Source organism: Elaeis guineensis, chromosome 6, assembly GCF_000442705.2.
Source record: "Elaeis guineensis isolate ETL-2024a chromosome 6, EG11, whole genome shotgun sequence".
NCBI lineage: Eukaryota > Viridiplantae > Streptophyta > Magnoliopsida > Arecales > Arecaceae > Elaeis > Elaeis guineensis.
In genome coordinates this window covers 106,412,817-106,435,966 of record NC_025998.2, presented here as the reverse complement: position 1 = coordinate 106,435,966, position 23,150 = coordinate 106,412,817, and the positions used below count along the sequence as shown (strand labels likewise).

The following is a 23,150-nucleotide window of genomic DNA, read 5'->3' as shown; positions in this document are numbered from 1 at the left end:
TTTGTTGAGATCGGAAGATGGGCGACTGGGCCTTGCGCGGTGGTGCTCGAGTGACCTGCAAAGCAAGTCTAAATCGGAGGTTCTCGCTCCGACGAGGATTTTTCAATGCTCATGTCAGATTTCAGAAGACAAAGGGAGCAGCAATGGGTTCTCTGAGAGGGACTACTTACCTGGGTCCTCGGGGCTTTAGTTATTTATAGAGGATATAGTTGGATAACTGTGGGAATATGCAGTTTCAAGATTATCGGGTTGTTGGACGTACTGTTAATGGACGAGATATTCTAGCCTTTATTTGTTTCTGCAAAATTATATGCTTCCACGAGATTAGGGGGAGTTAGTTATGTCCGAGCTTATCCATAGGGTGGATAGCTGTTGCATGTGTTACGGAATCGATTGGCTGAGGCAACGGAGGGAGCTCACGTGTCAGATAGGCTGCACAATTGACTGGATAAAAATAGGTCTACTCTACATACCTCAGATCGATATCTGGGTCGGCAACCGCGAAGATAGCTCATTGATCTTAGGTAGCAATGATAGCACAACAGATCTGAGGTATCCACGATACTACCGTAACAATGAGGATTTTAGGAGAAGCTAGACGGTAAGAGACCCATGAGAAATCTTAAATTTAGAAAAAAATAAAATAACTTATAAATAATTTATAATTCATACTATGCATAAAATATATTTTTTAATTATTTTAATTATTTTAAAATATATATAATATAGATATTAATAAATTAATAAAATAAAATATTTTTTTGAAAAAAAATAGCACTCATGGCGTGGAGTTATAAACTAGTTTTATACCGTACAACAATACCATTTTGTGCATCAAAAAGCTGAAAAACACAACAAAAATCCACTACTTGTATGTTCCCTCCACCGGCCCAGCCAACGACTGCAGCTGCCGGTTTTCCTTATGCATCCGTCCGGCCCATCTCATGACTCATGAGGCCCGGAGGACTGCGTTCCATCGACGGTACCGTAGGCTCCATCCTCCTCCAAGGCGGCCTTATGCTCCACCGTCCCCTCCAAGCCATCCTCCACTCCCGCCCCAAAGCCTACCCTCGGCCCGCATTCCCCCGTCTCCTCTCTCACGCATTTCCGCATCAAACTTTCGTTCATCTTTCCCTTATCCCCTTCCTCCTCCCTCCTTCTAGGGTTTGCTCTTGCCGGCACCGGTGTTCCTGTTCCAACACTCTTGGAGCGAGAGAAGGATCCAGAGATCCCACCATCATGTCTTCAGAGGTCGTGATCCGAGATCCAGAATCATTGGAGAAGAAGAAGGCCGCAATCCGGAATGCCGGCACGAGCAAGCTCCAGGTGTTTTTTTTTTTTCGTTTGGTTTTGTTCTTGTAATCCATTTTGTAATCATTTCAGTGTCAAGTTATCTGATCTTTCGTTTCTTTTTGACTTTTTTTAGGTGATTGCTGATTTTGATGGTACGCTTACAAGGTATTGGATCGATGGTTGCCGCGGCCAGAGTATGTCTCTTCTCCATTCAGTGAAAAATTGTGTCTAGAGTGTAACGTGTTTGGTTTTGATTGTTCTTTGGTGTTTTGGAGTAGGCAGCCATGGGTTGTTGCAGCAGGGGAACCCAGAGTATGATGCCAAGAGGCAAGCATTGTATGAATACTATCACCCATTGGAGTACTCACCCACAATACCCATTGAAGAGAAAACAAAGCTAATGGAAGAGTGGTATATGCAAACTTGCTTCACATACCCTTAGATTGATTTTCTTCCCTATCTTATTAATAGTTCAATAGCTTTTCTATCAATGAGAGGAAATCCACCAATTTGTTACGGACTAGACCAGCTTCACTAACTTTCACACAGTTGAAGTTCTTTTCACCTGCTTTTGATTTCCTTAAACATGGATGGCCATCAATTGTTCTATGGGCAAAATGGATTTGATATTACATGCATTAATGCTATTGGTACTTCTGCTACAAGTGTACATAAAAAAGCTCGGGTGACTAACTGTTATTTAAATTTGTGTGCAAATATGATTGAGGATGTGCATGTAAGTAGGTGTGCACATGTTGACTTGTGGTTTGTATGCGTGGGTGCATATGTTAACTAATTGTCATAGGCTTGTACTAAAAGATACCAATATTTAGGATCATGCCCTATGCCATTTATAGTTTGGCTTAGATCTTTTACATTTCTTACATTTCTCACCCATGAAACTAGTCTTTGATACATGTAGGGAGCATCCATGTTGGATTATGACTATTTTTTTTGTGTTCTCAACTAGCAAGCACAACCGTTGTTGTTATATGAATGATATTAAACTAATTTCATGCTTTCTTCCCTGATGCACATAATTTACTCATATGCTTTGTGTTTCTGTGTCCAATGCTTTTCAAGAAGGAACACATCTCACAATGTAGGAACTTGATTGAGTAATAAGATTTTCTAATTTCTCTCGAATTTGGGGTCTGGTGACTAATTGTTTGGATAACTAAGACTATAATCATCATTTTAATTACATACCTTTAGAACTATACTCGTCTAGCTATAGTTCTCTATAAAGAAAAGCAACTTGTTGGGTGCAATATTCAGTTTGTCAAGTTTTTTCATTATTATTATTCTTGCCACATGCATTTGTGCTACCATTCTTGAGCTTAGTAGAAGAGGCATGTTATTTTTTTTTAATGATGTATGCTTTATAAAAATTTAAAAGCTCCCAATAATGTGATTATATATTACCTTTGACAGCACTTTCATGTTATGTTTGGATAAGAAAGTCTCATTCTTAAAAGTATTGAATTTGATAAAGATAGCATTTTCTATCTGTTTGGATGCTTTGAGTCCACGATATGCCTTGAAAGTGCAAAAAGACCTCAGTGTCTCTTTCCATATGAGGTGAAAAGCAACATGAACCACAGAAGCACTCAAAGCTTCTCAACAATATCGAATATTGAACTCCAGTGCAAGCGCCTTGCCAACAGTAGTTGTCTATATAACTTTCAAGTTGATCTTATTAGCTCAAGGATGATAATATTGCTGAATAGCTGTTTTATTTCAGAGCGGTGCTTCCCAGTTTTTCAGCATAATAATGCCCAGTGTTGGTGCAAAAATCTGCTTGCGCCGGAGAAGCTGGAGTCGGGGAAGCCGCGGTCGCCGCCGGGACCTACAAGGGAAGTCTAAACCGGAGGTGGGGTTGCTCCGGCAAGACCCTCCGACGCTCAAGTCAGTTCTCTGCCTCAACAAGAATGGAGTGCTTGAACGGAGAATTTAGCAGAGTTTAGAGATAGGAAAATGAGCTTAGAGAATAACGTATCTGTGTCCCCCTTTTATAGGCGGAGGGGGCAACGGATTGATGGCGACATTTGTAACCGTCTGGTAGTGGGCCGCCCATGGTCAGGGGAATTTATTGCGAAGGGTAGTGGGGTAGACTCGTGGCTATTGTCATAGCCTGCCACGTAGGGCCTGTTGCAGATAGTGGAGCGGCGTCCGTTGCCGCTAGTTGTCAGCGAGTAGTGGGATCGTGCAGCACCTGCCGCAGGGAGCGGAGCAGAATCGTGGCCGTTTGGCACAGCTTGCCAGAAAGTAATGGGTCCGCCGCAGGGGGTGATGGAGCCGCGCGGAATCCGCTACAGGAAGTGGAACAGGATCATGGTTGTTATTGTGATCTGCCAAGGGGTGCGGATCTGTTGATCGAGGCTCGGCAGCGGTAGGAGTCCGGCCTCTGTAGAAGTCCGGGAAGGGTCCTCCTTTCGGTTGGGGTTGTAGGTGGAGTCCGGCTCCCGTAGGAGTCCGGACAGAGCTTACCCGCAGTGGATACTGAAAGCGGAACCCGGCTCCCGTAGGAGTCCGGGCGGAGCACTCTGCAATCAAAGTTAGAGGTGAAGTCCGGCTCCCGTAGGAGTCCGGACGGAGCTTACCAGCAGTTCATACTGAGAGCGGAGCCCGGCTCTCGTAGGAGTCCGGACGGAGCTGTGCAGCAGTTGATGTCGGAGGCGGAGCCCGGCTCCCGTAGGAGTCCGGGCGGAGCTGTTCTGCTGTCGATGGCGGAGCCCGGCTCCCGTAGGAGTCCGGGCGGAGTTGTTTTGCTGTCGGCGGCGGAGTCCGGCTCCCGTAGGAGTCCGGGCGGAGCTGTGCTGCAATCAAAGTTAGAGGTGAAGTCCGGCTCCCGTAGGAGTCCGGACGGAGCTTACCAGCAGTCCAAGTTAGAGGTGAAGTCCGGCTCCCGTAGGAGTCCGGACGGAGCTTACCGGCAATTCATACCGAGAGCGGGGCCTGGCTCCCGTAGGAGTCCGGGCGGAGCTGTGCAGCAGTTGATGTCGGAGGCGGAGCCCGGCTCCCGTGGGAGTCCGGGCGGAGCTGTTCTGCTGTCGGCGGCGGAGTCCGGCTCCCGTAGGAGTCCGGACGGAGCTGTGCAGCAGTTGATGTCGGAGGCGGAGCCCGGCTCCCGTAGGAGTCCGGGCGGAGCTGTTCTGCTGTTGGCGGCGGAGTCCGGCTCCCGTAGGAGTCCGGGCGGAGCTGTTCTGCTGTCGGCGGCGGAGTCCGGCTCCCGTAGGAGTCCGGGCGGAGCTGTGCAGCAGTTGATGTCGGAGGCGGAGCCCGGCTCCCGTAGGAGTCCGGGCGGAGCTGTTCTGCTGTCGTTGGCGGAGCCCGGCTCCCGTAGGAGTCCGGGCGGAGCCGTTCTGATGTCGCGGAGGAGCCCGGCTCCCGTAGGAGTCCGGGCGGAGCTGTCCTGATGCCGATTCCGCCGAGGGTTTCGGCTGTGGGTATTTTATACCCAACACCAGTCCCCCTACTTCCGAGTTTGAATTTCAAGCGAGGGAAGTACACAGAGAGAAAGATGGGTACAGCCGGAACCGTCCCTTCGAATCCTGCGCACTGCCGCCTCCAGATATTTTGGCGTTTAATGCGTGTACGTCATAGCCCGCTTCTCGGTGAAGAGTCTTTTCGGAACCCCCGTTAGAACGCGATCCCAAGCGTCGTGCCACGAGAATTTGTGAGCGGTCAACCCTCGATAGCAACGAAGTGGATAAGCGCGACACGTGGCACACACTAGCTGGCCCGGGAATACTCGCCGCCATAACTGCGCTAGGATCCGTCGGCTATTTAAACCCCTCAGTCCTTTCGTGGCTTCATCCTGGCGCTTTTCTTTCGTCTGAGAGTCTTGTTTCCCTCGCACCAGTCCTTGCCTCCTTCAGCCCCCCCAATTCTTCTCTGAGGGTCCCTACGCCATGTCCTCCACCCCGGAAGCCGTTCTTGAGGGAATGTTTAGGGCTTGGAGGAAGGCGAGGAGGAGAATGGCTGCCAGTGAGAATTTCTATCATTTTAAAGGGGGCCCGAGGAAGAATTCCTTCAACAACAGGGGTTTAATAACGGGGGCTGTTGGTGAAGCTATTCTGCCCGCGAATTTCGGAGTAGCAAGGCGGGGTGATACCGGTCAAGAGGGCAGAGCAGTCGTCATAAGCCATAACGGGATCCTTGACGCCGTCGGGGTCGAGAGACCAGAGGCGGTCGGCGTCGACGGTGGGGCAGTAGAACTTGTTGCGGGGACGGTGGAAGTAGCGCATGCCGACCTTGCCGGAGCAATTTGGGTGGCGGCTGTTGTGGGGCGTTCGGAGATGAGGCACATCTCTGGCGTTGCTACCGCTTCCGAGGTGACTCCGGTTCTTCTTGAAACAGGTCTTCGCTACTGCCGCCATTGCTCTTACCGCCTCCGGAGATCTATCCCACCCCTTTCCCGCCAGGGTTGGGACTTCGGAAACAGAATGAGGCGAGATGGGGCGAGAGCTGTTACACGCATTGGAGAACGCGACTGAGAAGGATAGAGACGGAGAGAGGAGTTCGTAGCGGCCTCCGGTTCGTCCTGCCCGAACCGTGCTTGCGAGACTTGTAATGACGTGTATCTTCTTTTTCTCTCTTTTTTCTGACCCACCGGGTCCTGTAACGTATACTTTTGTTAAATGAAAAAGAGATTTTGGTACCTCGTCTGCATCTCGCGTTAAATAGTTGTCTGTCGAACTTCTTCATTTTCCTTTCCTTCTCTTCGTCTGTGTCACGTCGTCCCGAGGTCGTCGGCGGCCTCTTCAGTGGGGTTATCGTTTGCCGAGCTACTTTTTCAGTTCTTACGCCGTTCGAAGATACCCAATTGTGATTCCATTGACGGCTGCGGGCTCGCTTGGGGCCCTTCGGGCCCGAAGTCCCCCCTAGGGCTTGAATTTGGGGGTCCAGGCTTTCGTTGCCTTCGGGCACTGTTTGCTTTCCTTTTTGCTTGGGTTTCTTCTCTGTTGAAGTCGGAGCTGAGTCCGGCTCCCTTGGGAGTCCGAGCGGAGAAGTCCTCCTGAAGTTGTAGTAGCTTGGTTCTCGTAGGGGCCAGGGTAAAGCTTTCGTTTTCCTGCAACCAAAGTCCTAGGCAAAGTTCGGCTTCCGTAGAAGTCCGGGCGTGGTTGTCCCGTAGCTGAAGTCGTCGATGGAGCCCGGCTCCCGTAGGAGTCCGGGCGGAACCTTTCGTTTCCCTCGGAGCTGTTCTGCAGCTGATGTTGGAGGCATTCCCCGGCTCCCGTAGGAGTCCGGGCGGGGTCCTCTGCGATCAAAGTTAAAGATGAAGTCCGGCTCCCGTAGGAGTCCGGACGGAGCTTACCAGCGGCTGATACAGAGAGCGGAACCCGGCTCCCGTAGGAGTCCGGGTGAAGTCTTCTTTGTCGCTGGGATCCGGCTCCCGTAGGAGTCCGGGCCTTTCGTTTTGCTCGGGCCGGCGTGAGGTCCTCCTCGCGTTATTAGCCTGGCTTGCGGAGGCGCTTTAGGGCGCTGTGGGGTCTCTCCCCCATCCGGTCTAGAAGGACCAGGCCTTTGACTTTGCTCAAGTTAGGGCGAGGTTCTCCTCCTGTCCTTAACAGGGCTGTGGGGGCACATATGGGCGTTGCGAGGCCTCTCCTCCCATCCGGTCTAAAAGGACCGGACCTTTGACTTTGCTCAAGTTAGGACGAGGTTCTCCTCCTGTCCCTAACAGGGCTGTGGGGGCACATATGGGCATTGTAAGGCCTCTCCCCCCATCCGGTCTAAAAGAACCGGGCCTTTGACTTTGCTCAAGTTAGGGTGAGGTTCTCCTCCTGTCCCTAACAGGGCTGTGGGGGCACATATGGGCGTTGTAAGGCCTCTCCCCCCATCCGGTCTAAAAGAACCGGGCCTTTGACTTTGCTCAAGTTAGGGCGAGGTTCTCCTCCTGTCCCTAACAGGGCTGTGGGGGCACATATGGGCGTTGTAAGGCCTCTCCCCCCATCCGGTCTAAAAGAATCGGGCCTTTGACTTTGCTCAAGTTAGGGCGAGGTTCTCCTCCTGTCCCTAACAGGGCTGTGGGGGCACATATGGGCGTTGTAAGGCCTCTCCCCCCATCCGGTCTAAAAGAATCGGGCCTTTGACTTTGCTCAAGTTAGGGCGAGGTTCTCCTCCTGTCCCTAACAGGGCTGTGGGGGCACATATGGGCGTTGTAAGGCCTCTCCCCCCATCCGGTCTAAAAGAACCGGGCCTTTGACTTTGCTCAAGTTAGGGCGAGGTTCTCCTCCTGTCCCTAACAGGGCTGTGGGGGCACATATGGGCGTTGTAAGGCCTCTCCCCCCATCCGGTCTAAAAGAACCGGGCCTTTGACTTTGCTCAAGTTAGGGCGAGGTTCTCCTCCTGTCCCTAACAGGGCTGTGGGGGCACATATGGGCGTTGTAAGGCCTCTCCCCCTATCCGGTCTAAAGGAACCGGGCCTTCGACTTTAAGAGGTTGCCCTTTTGTTTTTGATACAGTTTGCTTGAATTGTCCTAAGACATATGGCACGCATTTTTTGATTGGGACGAAATTACTGGTAGTACATCCGTAAGTTCTCTGAGTTCCATGGTCGCGGGAGGTCGGCTCCTCCGAGCTCCTTAAGATAATAAGTTCCGGGCCGAACTACTTCCTTGACCTCGTAAGGTCCCTCCCAGTTCGGGGCAAGTTTCCCCTGGCTCTGTGGTTGCGAGACAGCAGCTCGTCGGAGCACTAGATCTCCTGCTTTAAATGTCTTGTTCTTGACTCGGGCGTTGTAATACCGGGCAACTTTCTGTCTGTAGGCTGCCATCCGAACCTGAGCAATCTCCCGCCTTTTTTCCAGCAGGTCGAGGTTGGCCCTGAGACTTTGTGCGTTTTGGGGTTCGTCGAATGCCCCGACTCGTGCCGACGGGAGTTTAAGCTCGATCGGGATGACGGCTTTCGTACCAAAGGCTAAAGCAAAGGGAGTCTCCCCTGTAGGCAACCTCTGGGTAGTTCGGTACGCCCATAGCACATGATAAAGCTCGTCCGTCCAAGTTCTTTTCGCTCTTTCAAGCCTTGTCTTAATTCCCTGCAAAAGGGTTCTGTTAGTTACCTCAGCTTCGCCGTTTGCCTGAGGATGGGCCACTGATGTGAAGTTGTGGGAGATGTTTAGATCTTCACAGAATTCAGCAAATTTGGCTCCCGCGAATTGCCGTCCATTATCAGTAATTAGGGTTCTAGGCAAACCGAACCTGCATACGATTGATTTCCAGACGAAATCCTGCACTTTCGCTTCTGTGATTTTTGCTAGTGGCTCGGCCTCGATCCATTTGGTGAAGTAGTCGATCGCTACAAGGAGAAACTTCCTTTGACCGGACGCCATGGGAAAGGGGCCAAGAATATCCATCCCCCACTGTGCAAAAGGCCATGGGGCATTCAAGGGTGTGAGCTCGGTAGCGGGTTGTCTCTGGATGTTGGCGTATCTCTGGCATCGATCACACTTTTTGACGTATTCAATCGAATCGTGATGCATTGTTGGCCAGTAATACCCTTGGCGGAGTAGCTTGTGGGATAAAGATCTGGCACCCAAATGGCTTCCGCAGGCTCCCTCGTGTACTTCCCATAAAGCGTAATCAGCTTCTGAGGGCCGGAGACACCTTAAGAGGGGCAAGGAGTACGATCTTTTGTACAATTTGCCCTCATAAAGGATGTACCGGGAGGCTTGATTTCGGAGCTTCCGGGCCTCTTTCGCGTCCTGGGGGAGGATCCCATCTTTAAGATAGGTTGTCAGTGGGTCGATCCAGCTGGGCTCGTGGTCGATCTCCATTACGGGCCGTGGTTCTTCCGTACTCGGATGTTTTAAAACTTCAAAGAGGACACCTTTGGGCAATTCGGCCGGGGCCGATGTCTCCAGTTTGGAGAGAAGATCGGCTCTGGTATTCTCCGACCTTGGAATTTGCCTGATGTCGAAACTGCTAAAGGCGGGGGTGAACTCCTTCACTTTCTCAAGATATTTGGCCATACTGTCCTCCCGTGCTTCATAGCTTCCGCTGACTTGCCCCACCACAAGTTGAGAGTCGCTGTGCACCCGGAGTCGACCTATTCCAAGCTCTTTGGCGACCCTTAATCCTGCGATCAGAGCTTCATATTCCGCTCCATTATTCGTTGCGGGGAACTCGAAACGCAGAGCGTACTCCGCGACGACTCCCTCCGGACTAACCAAGATTAGCCCCGCACCTGCACCTGCCATGTTGGAAGATCCGTCCACATGGAGGGTCCAAAAGCAATCGGAGGGGCTGGCTTCTTCGTTGGGGGAGTTCGGTCGAGCCTTCAGGTCGTCAACTTTGCTTTGCTCAGGTTCGGCCTCCTCGGGGATGGTGCATTCTACTATGAAATCTGCCAATATTTGGGCTTTTATTGCTGGTCTAGGTTTGTAGTTGATGTCGAATTCTGTGAGCTCGATTGCCCATTTTGCCATTCTTCCAGAGGTATCAGCTCGGTGCAAAACCGTCTTGATCGGTTGATCGGTGAGTAGTGTCACCGTGTGCCCTTGAAAGTAAGGTCGGAGTCTCCGAACTGCAATCAACAAGGCGTAGGTCAGTTTTTCTAATTTAGTATACCTGGTCTCGGCGTCCCTCAGCGCACGGCTAATGTAGTAGACCGGCCACTGGACTTTCATTTCTTCTTTGACAAGGACGGCTGCGAGGGCTGTGGGAGAGACTGCCAGGTACAAAAATAATTCCTCCCCAGGTTCGGGCTTCGCCAGCAGTGGGGGTGAGCTAAGGTAGCCTTTTAATTCTTCGAATGCCTGTTGGCATTCAGAGGTCCAACAGAAGTTCTTCGGCTGCTTGAGGGTTTGAAAGAAGGGCAAACATCGTTCGGCCGACCTCGCGACAAAGCGATTAAGGGCCGCAATCCTCCCCGTGAGGCACTGAACCTCCTTGATCGACCTTGGGGCGGTCATATTTTGGATGGCGCGAATTTTCTCCGGATTGGCCTCAATCCCGCGCCCCGATACCATGAAGCCCAGGAACTTTCCTGAGGTTACCCCAAAGGCGCATTTGGTCGGGTTCAGCTTCATTCTGTACTTTCGAAGAGCGCCAAAGGTTTCCTCGAGGTCGTCGACATGATTTTCGGAAGACCTGCTTTTCACGAGCATATCGTCCACGTAAACCTCCATGTTTCGGCCGATCTGCTCCTTGAAGATTTTGTTCACCAGTCGCTGATAAGTTGCGCCCGCGTTCTTGAGGCCGAACGGCATAACCCTGTAGCAGTAAAGGCCGCGATTAGTGATAAAAGCTGTCTTTTCTTCATCTTCCAATGCCATTCTAATCTGGTTATAGTCGGAGAACGCGTCCATAAAAGTGAGAAGCTCATGGCCCGAGGTAGCGTCCACCAGTTGGTCGATCCTGGGAAGGGGGTAGCTGTCCTTTGGGCAAGCCTTATTCAGCTTTTTGAAGTCGATACACATCCTCCACTTGCCGTTTGCTTTCTTGACCAAGACAACATTGGAGATCCACTCAGGATAATTGACTTCCTTGATAAATCCGGCCTTGAGAAGCTTATCCACTTCCTCGGCTATTGCCTTCTGCCTCTCCGGGGCATGACTCCGGATTTTTTCTTTTGTCGGCCGATGTTTAGGGTCGACCGCCAGATGATGCTCCATGACTTCTGTGTCGATCCCCGGCATATCCTCCGGGACCCATGCGAAAACGTCCGCATTTCTTCGGAGGAAATCCACAAGACGCGTCCGCACCTCCTCCCCCAGGTTGGAGCCAATTAATACCACATGCTCTGTGTTCCCATCATTCAGAGGGATTGGTATTAGATCTTCAATTGGTCCGCCCCTCTCTTCAGTGAGGTCATCGCGAGCATCCAATCCATCGACCGGACAGGGGTCCGCTTGATCGCTTCTTTGCAAGGCAATGTTGTAGCAACGCTTGGCCAGCGCTTGGTCTCCCCGAACTTCTCCGATCCCCTGGCTGGTGGGGAACTTCAATTTCAAATGGTAGGTTGAAACAACAGCTCTGAGGGCATTGAGGCCGGATCGGCCAAAAATCGCATTGTAGGCAGACGGCGCCTTTACCACCAGGAAATTCACCAGGGCTCTGGACTGCTTTGGATGCTGACCCGCGGTCACAGTTAGAGCTATCATTCCCTCCGTCGGAACGGCGTCACCAGTAAACCCTATTAAAGGGGAGCAAATCGGCCTTAGATGACCGCCAAGAGTGGCCATTCTTGAAAAGGCGTTGTAGAACAAGATGTCGGCCGAACTCCCGTTGTCGACGAGAATGCGACGGACGTCGTAATTTGCTATGTTCAAGGAAACTACGACCGCGTCGTCGTGAGGGAATTGAACTCCCTGGGCGTCTTCTTCAGTGAAGGCTATGGGTTCTTCAAGTTTTTGCCGCTTGAGGGATGCAGCTGATGTGCCGATTGCTTCCCGCCGGGATTCCCCCGAGATGACGTTAACGGAATCCGGCGGAGACCGGTCATCCGGCCACCCTTTATCGGCGACCATAGCCGGAGGTAGTTGTGCAGAGACCTCGTGAGAGGGCATCAGATGAGGGAAGGAGGATTGGGCGCCGGAAAAGATGGTCGGAAGCGGGTCCGTTGAGCGCTCCTTTAAGAACAAGGGTGCTGCGAAGACATACCCCCTTCCTCTAGCGCCAATCCTGTTGGTGCAAAAATCTGCTTGCGCCGGAGAAGCTGGAGTCGGGGAAGCCGCGGTCGCCGCCGGGACCTGCAAGGGAAGTCTAAACCGGAGGTGGGGTTGCTCCGGCAAGATCCTCCGACGCTCAAGTCAGTTCTCTGCCTCAACAAGAATGGAGTGCTCGAACGGAGAATTTAGCAGAGTTTAGAGATAGGAAAATGAGCTTAGAGAATAACGTATCTGGGTCCCCCTTTTATAGGCGGAGGGGGCAACGGATTGATGGCGACATTTGTAACCGTCTGGTAGTGGGCCGCCCATGGTCAGGGGAATTTATTGCGAAGGGTAGTGGGGTAGACTCGTGGCTATTGTCATAGCCTGCCACGTAGGGCCTGTTGCAGATAGTGGAGCGGCGTCCGTTGCCGCTAGTTGTCAGCGAGTAGTGGGATCGTGCAGCACCTGCCGCAGGGAGCGGAGCAGAATCGTGGCCGTTTGGCACAGCCTGCCAGAAAGTAATGGGTCCGCCGCAGGGGGTGATGGAGCCGCGCGGAATCCGCTACAGGAAGTGGAACAGGATCATGGTTGTTATTGTGATCTGCCAAGGGGCGCGGATCTGTTGATCGAGGCTCGGCAGCGGTAGGAGTCCGGCCTCTGTAGAAGTCCGGGAAGGGTCCTCCTTTCGGTTGGGGTTGTAGGTGGAGTCCGGCTCCCGTAGGAGTCCGGACGGAGCTTACCCGCAGTGGATACTGAAAGCGGAATCCGGCTCCCGTAGGAGTCCGGGCGGAGCACTCTGCAATCAAAGTTAGAGGTGAAGTCCGGCTCCCGTAGGAGTCCGGACGGAGCTGACCAACAGCCCAAGTTAGAGGTGAAGTCCGGCTCCCGTAGGAGTCCGGACGGAGCTTACCAGCAGTTCATACTGAGAGCGGAGCCCGGCTCTCGTAGGAGTCCGGGCGGAGCTGTGCAGCAGTTGATGTCGGAGGCGGAGCCCGGCTCCCGTAGGAGTCCGGGCGGAGCTGTTCTGCTGTCGATGGCGGAGCCCGGCTCCCGTAGGAGTCCGGGCGGAGTTGTTTTGCTGTCGGCGGCGGAGTCCGGCTCCCGTAGGAGTCCGGGCGGAGCTGTGCTGCAATCAAAGTTAGAGGTGAAGTCCGGCTCCCGTAGGAGTCCGGACGGAGCTTACCGGCAATTCATACCGAGAGCGGGGCCTGGCTCCCGTAGGAGTCCGGGCGGAGCTGTGCAGCAGTTGATGTCGGAGGCGGAGCCCGGCTCCCGTGGGAGTCCGGGCGGAGCTGTTCTGCTGTCGGCGGCGGAGTCCGGCTCCCGTAGGAGTCCGGGCGGAGCTGTGCAGCAGTTGATGTCGGAGGCGGAGCCCGGCTCCCGTAGGAGTCCGGGCGGAGCTGTTCTGCTATTGGCGGCGGAGTCCGGCTCCCGTAGTAGTCCGGGCGGAGCTGTGCAGCAGTTGATGTCGGAGGCGGAGCCCGGCTCCCGTAGGAGTCCGGGCGGAGCTGTTCTGCTGTCGGCGGCGGAGTCCGGCTCCCGTAGGAGTCCGGGCGGAGCTGTGCAGCAGTTGATGTCGGAGGCGGAGCCCGGCTCCCGTAGGAGTCCGGGCGGAGCTGTTCTGCTGTCGATGGCGGAGCCCGGCTCCCGTAGGAGTCCGGGCGGAGCCGTTCTGATGTCGCGGAGGAGCCCGGCTCCCGTAGGAGTCCGGGCGGAGCTGTCCTGATGCCGATTCCGCCGAGGGTTTCGGCTGTGGGTATTTTATACCCAACACCCAGTAATTGGTTTCATTGTATATAGAATGACGTCATGTCATCATGTACATCCTCCCTCATTCTTGGATGTTGATCAAAGACCATCTTGTGGTTCTTTCCATGTGAAGGCTTCACCACAGATATATCCTAAAAAGCCTTATTTTTGTGCAACTTACAGCTTTCTAGACTCATTTTTTACTGCACACTTCTTGTGGTTCTTGTAGTGATTCTTGATGTGAATCTGAATTCTCAGTCAAATATCATGAGGAGTGATCTTCAACTTTTGTGAAGGGTAGAATCTTCTAATCCAAGAGCTTCTTTGATCCCAGTAAGGCCTAGGCTTGTCTCATCAGCTGGTTATAAATTACGTGTAAGATATTTAACTGGAAATTACAGAGACCTCAGCAAATTGTGGCCTTGTAGACTGTGGATAAAAGAATATTAGAAATTAAGATCAATGGGCACACCCCTCCAAAGGCCCCCCTCCATCTTCCCTCTCCTACCCTGTCTCCACCCTTCCCCTCCACACTCTTTTGATTGGCCACCCTAAGATTAGTTGTGCACCTTTTCATCATCAAGGCCTGAGACTCTCTCACACAAACTGGGTTGAAATGGAGAGAAGGAACAATAAAAGGTGCAAAAAGGATCATACAAACTGAGGCTGGAGAGAATGCATGTATATTATCAGATTTCTGTGCTCATGTTCAAATTGGTCCTGGCTCAAGTCCAGAATATGCCACTTTCTTCTGGCTAAATCTAGAATGGTCCAGGTTTGTTTCACCTTAGGCCAATTTTGTAGGTAAATATAGATAACTGCTATGCATATTATAAGTTCTGACGTGAAGTGACATAACTAATGCACCTTGATTTTTTTTTATTTTTTGGTCAAATTTATAATTCAAAAACAATTGGTTTGCAAGTCTTTGATACCATGGGCTTAAAAAGAGCAAGTAAATTTGTATTGGGACTGTGTCAATTGTTGGCCTCTGAGCAGTTTCTGCATGCTTATTAGTAGTGTGTGAAGGCTGTAAAATTATATATTTAGTTTGATCTATTATAAGAATACCTTCTTGAAAGTTCATATACACTTCAATTACATTTGGGGGGTGTTTGGTTTGCAACCGAAATCGGAATTGGAATGGACAAATCCCCCAAAGTTTTGGTTTGTGATTTGAATCGGAATTGGAATGAAAATTTGAGTCTTTAAGGGAGAGTAGGGATTCAATTTTAGGTAAATTTGGCCATTTCCATTCTATCCCAGAATTGAAATCAGAATGGAACTCCTCCCAACCAAATGGTTGGAATGGGAGTCACCCATTCTTATTCTGATTCTAGACCCCAACTCTCCCCAACCAAACAGCCCCTTGATTCATTTGGTTGCTGGATTATGAGGGAACGGGGACAGTTATGAAACTATGTTCATAGATGCTTTAGTTATCGTTGTTACACAGAGTTGTAAAATTGTTATTTCTTCTTTCAGTGTATGATGTTTAATTATTGTACAGATGGACTTGGATGTAGTTGTGGTGGTTGTGGTCTTGTATGGACTCATTGGTAACAATTTTGACTTTTAGTTTGTGATGTTTCCTATCAGCTTTTCTTTTTGTTTGCTGTAAGCCAAAGAGATGAAACTCTCTCTATATTTTGTGATATCTCTTTCTGTTCTTTCTCCTGTTTGGCTGCTTGGTTCCTTCCCTTTTCTTTAATTGAAACTGCAGAAAGTTAATTGATAAAGTTATTGGAGAAAGTAGAATAATGCTATGTGACTAGATAGGCTGCCTGTTGTGATAGCTAAGGAAATTAATGACAACAACTGATGTTTTCCTTTTTTCTTTGAAAATTTTAATATTGTGTGTAATACATAATTTTTTTTGACTAATGTTCTTCGCTAGTCTGTTGTATTCATATAAGGAGATACCTTTTGTGTTAAGGTGTGAATGTCCATTCATCTATGAGAAGTGATGCTAGTTTTTACCACTTGACATGCTTAAGGCTGAAGTCGTACTTTCTGAAAAAGCTGCACCTTAGATGATTTTTTGCAATTATATCCTTTTTTGTTATCTCCATGGTCCTAAACTGATTAGTACTTTGGCTTCCCACAGAGCCATTCAACCATTAAACCTTGACAGCCCTGTATATTTTCACTAATGAAGTTGAATCTCATTAACTAATCTATGTAAAAATGCAGCGGAAGTGGAGGGAATAGGAGATAGTATATGCGAAAGAATTGGGGGAAAAAATAAACTAGACAGGGTTCATTTTTTAGTTTAAGAAAAAGGACAGAAGGAAGGAGAGGTAAAGAGGGGACCATGTTAAGTTCAATTGGCTTTAGATGTAGTGGCTCCACATGGCACTAAATTTGATTTCAGCAAAAGCCTGGTGAACTCATGGCTTCCCACACCTGATCAAGTAATCTTCACTGCATTGATAGCTCTCCTATGTAACAGCCATAAGAAATAACATGCTGTTATCTATGCATGCATTCATGCATATACATGTGTGCATGTCTACATGTATGCACAAATGCACACATGCACATGTGGAGGTGGGGGGGGGGGGGTGAGAGAGAGACCATTTGATTGGTGGAGTGGGAGCAGTAGGATGTGTATGATTGTTATGTTTAATGTGTTCTAGCATTGGATCAGGAGAATGTAGGAGAATAAGCAGTTGGGTGAATGATTTTCACTGAAGGTGGATGGATCGGTTAGATGGGGTTAAAAAAAATTCTCCATTGGCTATAGCTCTTAGGTGAGATAAATCAAATAGGTTCTATTGTATTAAATTCTGAGAAATTCAATAGACATTCTATCACTTAAAAATTTGTTTTCAATCTTGTCCAAGTAACATCATTGTTTCTTCTTTAGAGCGTATTTTGGTTAGTATACAGCTCTTCCATACCCATAATATCTCCATCCTGTTTAACAATCCCCTGCTTTTCTTTCTCTCTTAAAATATATCTCTATCATAATTGGGCTTTTTTTGGCTTTCTCACTTCCTCAATAATCTTATTTGTTACCTAAAAACTTTCTATCCTATTACTGGTTTTTTTTTGCACTCTCCTATTTCCATCTTCATTAATCTTCTCTTTATGAACAAATTACAGAATACCTTTTCCTCTTTCCTTTTCCATGAAAAAGTAGTTTGTGATATGCCTTTGATTTGGTAATTCTGTCCCAGTCAAATTACATCATGAAATGGTTCTGTTTAAAGCTTCAACCTGTCCCAACTGACTCTGAACCTAGTCACATAAATGTAGGACTGATTCTTTTCTCAGTCTTGTACTTATAAAAATCTCATTTACTGAATGTGTTGCCATGATTACTTCTATCACCTTACAGATATTGGGATCTCACTCTAATAAAAGTAATGATTATTTCTTTTGATATTTGATGGTCATTATGTTTTTTAGTACCATTACAAAAATTAACTTATTTCCCGTGTGCATAGCTTGACTCACTTGAAACCAAATATCTTGGGAGGGTATGAACCTACCTTTTGTCTAAACCTCTGAAGTAGTTGGAAAGTTTGCTCAAGATTCTCTATAAATTATTACGTATTTGTTTTTTTTTCCCGAAGATCCTATGTATGTAAGCGAACCATGTCATTTTCTCCTTTGACTCTCAGTTAAATGCTATTTACATGTGAAATATATGCTTAAGCACCTAAAATTTCCTGTCGTTAGTAAGTGTGCTGTTTTCTTCACTGCAGGTGGGAGAAGACACATGGTCTTCTTATTGAGGGGGGTCTTACCTATGATGCAATAAAGAAATCTGTAGCTGGAGCTAGAATTGCTTTTAGAGATGGTGTTATTGAGCTGTTTGAGTTCTTGGAGGTAGTTATTTATTTATTTATTTTATTTATTTTATAATCTGGATAGTTATATATTTGGACACATCTGCTGCCATGTCACTAAAACTTTAGTGGAGCTAGTTTCTGTAGTTGGTGTTTGAAACTAAAATTAAGTTAGTGAGTAGAGTGTCTTGGTAGGAGAAGAGGGTTAAAAATGGAGGCCTCTTTATAAAATGGGCACAACTTGCATCACATGGAAATCATGGAACAGGTAGAAATTTAATTCCTTTACAGAACAATCAACATCTTTTCAGAAGTTATTCCATAGTGTGACCTAGGGAATATTTCAAGATGCTTATAAGCCATAGTTTTGTTTCATCCAGTGACATTTATTCTAGTGCACTTGGGAAGTATCTGTAACCCTTTCTTACATTGCAGAAATTTTTGCTCTGTCCACCAGCAAAAGTTTAGCATGTCAGTCGTGATCTTATACTTCCTAAGAAGCAAAGATCAGGCCCTATTGTTTAGGTTTAATATTAAGCATGATTAGTTTGATTAGTTTTAACCATGGTATTCTGTACCGGCCCGTACTGGCCGGTACACCTCGTACCATACCGTACTGGCGGGGAACCGGTTCAGTTCAGGTCGGTTTTTCGAAAAATGGTCTGAACCGGACCGAACCAATCTGTTCGGTATGGTATCGGCCCGAACCATCCGATACCGAACGGTTTGATCCGGTACGGTACCGGTTCGGTTCGGTTTGGCTTGGTTTTCTTTCTTTTTTTTTTTGGCCGTTGGATGGGATTTTTTTTAAATTTTGTATTGTTGGTATGGCCCAGTACGGTATGGTATGGTATCATGCCATACCATACCGACTAGGAACCGGTACGGGCCTCGGTACCGGTTCTTGAAACCTTGATTTTAATAGAGAGAGAAGAAACACTAGAGAAATTTTTGATATTATGGTAATGAATGAATTTACGGGTATTAATTCTTTGAATTGATAAGAAGTAGATGCTGGTTCCATCTTTCCACAAATATTGTATAAATAAAGTCAAAGGACTTATTATGATCCGAATATCATAACTTCATATAGTATATTTTACCTTGAAACCACATTCTAAGAAAATACACTGATAACACTAAATGACTAAGAGCCCTTTCCACACATCTTCAATTTTTATGCAGTGCTTCCTTCAACAAAAAATTGATGAGCAAGGTCTTCTGGGATTTCCTGCTTTAGTTAATCAAAGCATCTGATATCAAACAAAATTTGTGGAAGCTGTTGCCAAAAAAATTTAAGTAGATGAAGTCCTTGCACGGTGCCAAGGTTCCCTGTATCGGTATCGGATGGCGTACCAGTGCCGGACCGATACGGTACGATACCGGTATGGTACCGTACAGACACACGCTATGCTTCGATGTACCGGTTCGGTATCGATACAATTTTTTTTTTTCTTTTTGATTTTTTTTGGGTGTTTAAGTTAATAATTTATAAATACAACCCCAAAATTGCATTATATTGCATATTATTGACATATTTGGGTTCAATTTTGAGTTAGGTAGCGGTACAAAGACTCTTGATCTAAAATTTCAAATATATATTTATTTATATTATATTACAACTATGTCATCTTAAAATTAAAGAAAAATATATAAAATATGTATTAAAATGTATCTAAATGTTTAAGTACAAAGCACAATAACTGATATACCAACCTCAAGATCTACTCTGTATTTAATTTCTTATCGAACTTCTTGCGGATATTTCCGACACATGGACACATCAGGATAACCTCCAGTCAGGTGCTGCTTCAACCTAGTCGCCCCTCCTCTCTTGAACTCTGTGTTGCGCCATTTGCATCTCCAATGATGCCGAGCCGAGAACATCTCGCTATGATTCCAATCGATGTCACGCTCTGGATCTTTCTTCTTATTCATTTTTGCAGGTATAACAAAACACGGCAGTTTAATAATTATTAAAAATATATTATATATAAAATAAAAATTCAATAATAATTTTAAAACTTATAAATTCAAAATAAATATGTTATATGCTTCAAATAATATTTTTAAATTAACTAAAATATTACACTATTTTTATATTTTTTTATTTTATAATATATTTTTTATTATTTAAATAATTATAAAAATATTTTTTAATTTCAAATATTTCAAAAAAAATTTCGAGGTTAGATTTAAGTAGCTTGAATCATTCTAAATATGATTCCAAAACTCTAATTTTTTTTCCTTTAAATTTAATTTTTTATTAATTTTTAAATGAATAAATATATAAAAATATTTAAAAAATATATAATTAACAAAAATTAACAATTTTAGTGTCGTCATGTAGATCTTCCAAAGATCTATCACATATAATTAAATCATACCAAAATTTCAAAATTTTGGCATGATTTCCTTTTATTTTTATATTTCCTCATTCTTATCCTATTTTTAACAATAAAAATAAAAAAAATAAAATATTTACTAAGAGAATAACACATTATCTTACCTCCGGCCAAAGATCAGCCTCTCCTCGAACCACTCTTGCAATTTGATGGAATTTTTTTTTTCTAATTTTTCGGAGGTCTCAACGGTTTCGTTGAGACCAAAGCACCTTCGGGAGTTCTCTGAGACTTCTCAGAGAACTTTAGGCACTGGACTGCCACTTAAAAACAGTCCATGCCCCACTCCCCTCACCCCTCCCCATTTTTTCACGTGGGGTTGTCGGCACGGTTCGGTTCACACCGAACCGCTTCATACCGCCCGATTTTGGACGGTATGGACCGGAACCACACCGAACCGGACGGTTCCGTACAGTTCGGAGGGATTTTTCGAAAAACCCCCCGAACGGGACCGGTAGGGCGCCGGTCTGGTTTGGTACGCTCCGTACTAGGCGGTTCGGCCCGGTATGGCGAACCCTGCACGGTGCCTTTGTTAAAAATTTAAAACCAATTTGAAGCTAAATAATCCCTAATAATTGATTTTGATGGGCCTAGGCTCTCGCCAACAGTGGTGCAAAAAGTATATAAAGAAGACATGGGAAAGAGAATGAACAAGTAATAAACCAGAAAACACAAAATGGATTTTTCAGGTTGATAGGAAAATAATAGTTTTTGATTTATAGAACTTTTTTTTTAAACAATTTATGAACATGAAAAAAATAGATTGCACTTTGTGAGGTGCTTCTCTATGCTTTTAAGTTTTAACCATTGGACCATGTAAATGTACCCATAAGTTGGCAACATGTTCAAATCTTACATGCAAATGGTGTTTTAATTAAACATCTCATTAGACTAAATTCTGTACTAGTAGAAGTTTAGGACTCTCATGGTGAAACTAATAAACTACAAGAAAGTTGGTTCTGAAGTTTTTTGTGTGCCTACGTTGATGGACTCACAAGTGCCAACAGAACAATTTTATCACATCAATCCAATTGCTACACTGCCTATTTTTAAGTATATAATAGCAGTACATATAATTAGCCTATGAAGGGTATGAAGGGCAGGGAAGTGGATGTGTGATTATGTGTGGAATGTGAGCCAGATATGGCATCTAGTTAGAATATATTGGCTATGAAGTTGTTCTTGTGGTTGCATTAATTAACCTGTTCCCCATATGGTGGGTTTCTTTCTTCTATTTCCTCAACCCTTGATATGCATTACCTTATATGTTTCATTATCCTCATTGACTAGGATCTATATTTTTTTTTTGATTACTAGTATGGGACCTACACTACATGGCGGGCTTTAATCAAACATAAAGCAAGATAATTTTTTTTTTTGATCTTCAGTGTCTCTTGTATGCTCGTCCGAACTGTATAAATATTATAGAAAATTATTAAAAATATGATCAAATTATAAAGATTTTATCACGAAAGAAATGAAAAATATAATGTCAAAATATCTTGATCAGTCGATAAAAAATGGCAATGAGATTTATAGTTTTATCTGCTAAGTGCAGTCAATAACTTCTTATATTGTATCGAATCTCAAGTTTGTATATTAAACCTCAACTTCGTTATGCTATATTGAACTCTCCTCCCAAAATCTAGGAGCTGTCAGATTCGCATTGACATCATTTCATTAAGCTAATGAGGGAATACAAAGTATAATGAATGATCAAACAAATTAACAAAAAAGAAAAAGATATACAACTCACCTTTCGTGGCTTAGTTCTCTAAGTTTCTTTTCAAGCAAACTGGTGAAACGATAAAAAAATAACAATTAGAAAAAAGAAAAGAACAATTAGTAAGAAATAATACCACTAACCATACCTTGGTTTGAGCGAGAGAGTTTGTAGCCAGAGCAAGATCAGGTAAATTTTTTTTGTTTCCCATCAGTATCATGTAGTTTTTAACATCATATGAGAAACCTAATTCGATTTCTCATCAGCTATATAGAAAGATTGCTGTTTTAGTAACAACAGCTTTCCGCTCCTTATTTTATAACATCATTTGTGGAGAGGGGTGGTCAGAGGATCGGGATAGTTGCTGGCGCGATGCAGTAGCCTTACTGTTCCGAAAAGAAATTTTCGAAGCATGGTTGCCGTTGTGGTGCAGTAGCCTTCTAGTGCCCATAAACTTGGACAGAGATTGCTGCTAGAAGTGAGTGGCCGTCCATCATGTTTATGAAAATAAAAAAATCTCAAACAAAAATTAATACTAATATTATTCTTATCAGTCTGTATTAAACATATCTTAAATCTTGCTTACCAAGAGATTTATAATTAAATACCAACAACATGGAATAAATAACAAAATAAGGGCAGCTATAAAATATAAAAAGATAATTACAATAACAATCAATATAAAATAAGATGATACTATAAGTTAAATTTAGAAAATATCTTAAAAAAATACTGACAATAAGACAATGAAATTATTCATTATATTATAAAATATAAAAAGATAATTACAATAACAATCAATATAAAATAAGACAACATGTTTGATCTGATTCGGTGGATCGATTTAGATCTCGAAACATATTATTTTAAAAAAATAATAAAAATATTATTTTTTTACAAAAATAAATTAGTATATTATTATTTTTAATATTAGAAAATAATATATTATTATTTTTAAATAATAATAAATTAATATTTTTTAAAAAAATATTATTATTCTTTTTATAATATTTTATTTTTAAAAAATAATATTGTTTTCGTCTTTTATCCCTCCCCCACTTTTTTTTAAAAAATTATTTTTTTCTAATTTTTTAAAATACTACTTTATTATTATTTAAAAATAATATTATAAATTATTATTTATAATAAAATAATCATATTTTTTAAATATTTTTTTAAAAGATTTTGTTTTTGTCCCTTATTCCTCCCCTACTTTTATTTTTTAAAATATTATTTTTTCTAATTTTTTAAAATATTACTTTATTATTATTTAAAAATAATATATTAAATTATTATTATAATAATTTTTTTCTCCTTCCAAATATTTTTTTTTTCTCTCTTTCCCTTTTCCCCATTCCTTTCTTTTCCTCGCGTCGCCTCCCCCCCACCCCCTGCCCTCATCGTGTGAGGCCCAAGTCATGGCCGTCCGTGCTGCCCCCGCTGCGGCCCCACCCCACTGCCGTCTGTGCTGCATCCGGCTCCGTGCGACCACCAAACCCCCTCCCCTCTCTCGGCTCCGACGCCACCAACCCCCCTCGCCTCCCGTCCCCGGCCCCGGACACCTCCCATGCCTCCCCCACCCCCTCCAA

The 23,150-nt window shown here is 45.4% G+C and overlaps 1 protein-coding gene across 2 annotated transcripts in view; it reads left to right on the top strand.

Annotated features, from left to right (window-relative positions):
* The first annotated feature begins 841 nt into the window (after positions 1 to 841).
* LOC105034493 (uncharacterized) overlaps positions 842 to 23,150 on the top strand; it is a 37,675-nt gene continuing 15,366 nt past the window's right edge. The window contains exons 1-5 of one of the 2 annotated variants that reach the window (XM_019847009.3): positions 844 to 982; positions 1,164 to 1,326; positions 1,427 to 1,487; positions 1,572 to 1,704; positions 17,353 to 17,476. In XM_019847009.3, coding sequence (XP_019702568.1) covers positions 945 to 982; positions 1,164 to 1,326; positions 1,427 to 1,487; positions 1,572 to 1,704; positions 17,353 to 17,476 — 519 coding nt within the window. In that variant the 5' untranslated portion in view covers positions 844 to 944. Of the gene's footprint in view, positions 1,327 to 1,426; positions 1,488 to 1,571; positions 1,705 to 17,352; positions 17,477 to 23,150 lie in introns of both variants that reach the window. The other variant, XM_019847008.3, reaches the window with a different exon arrangement.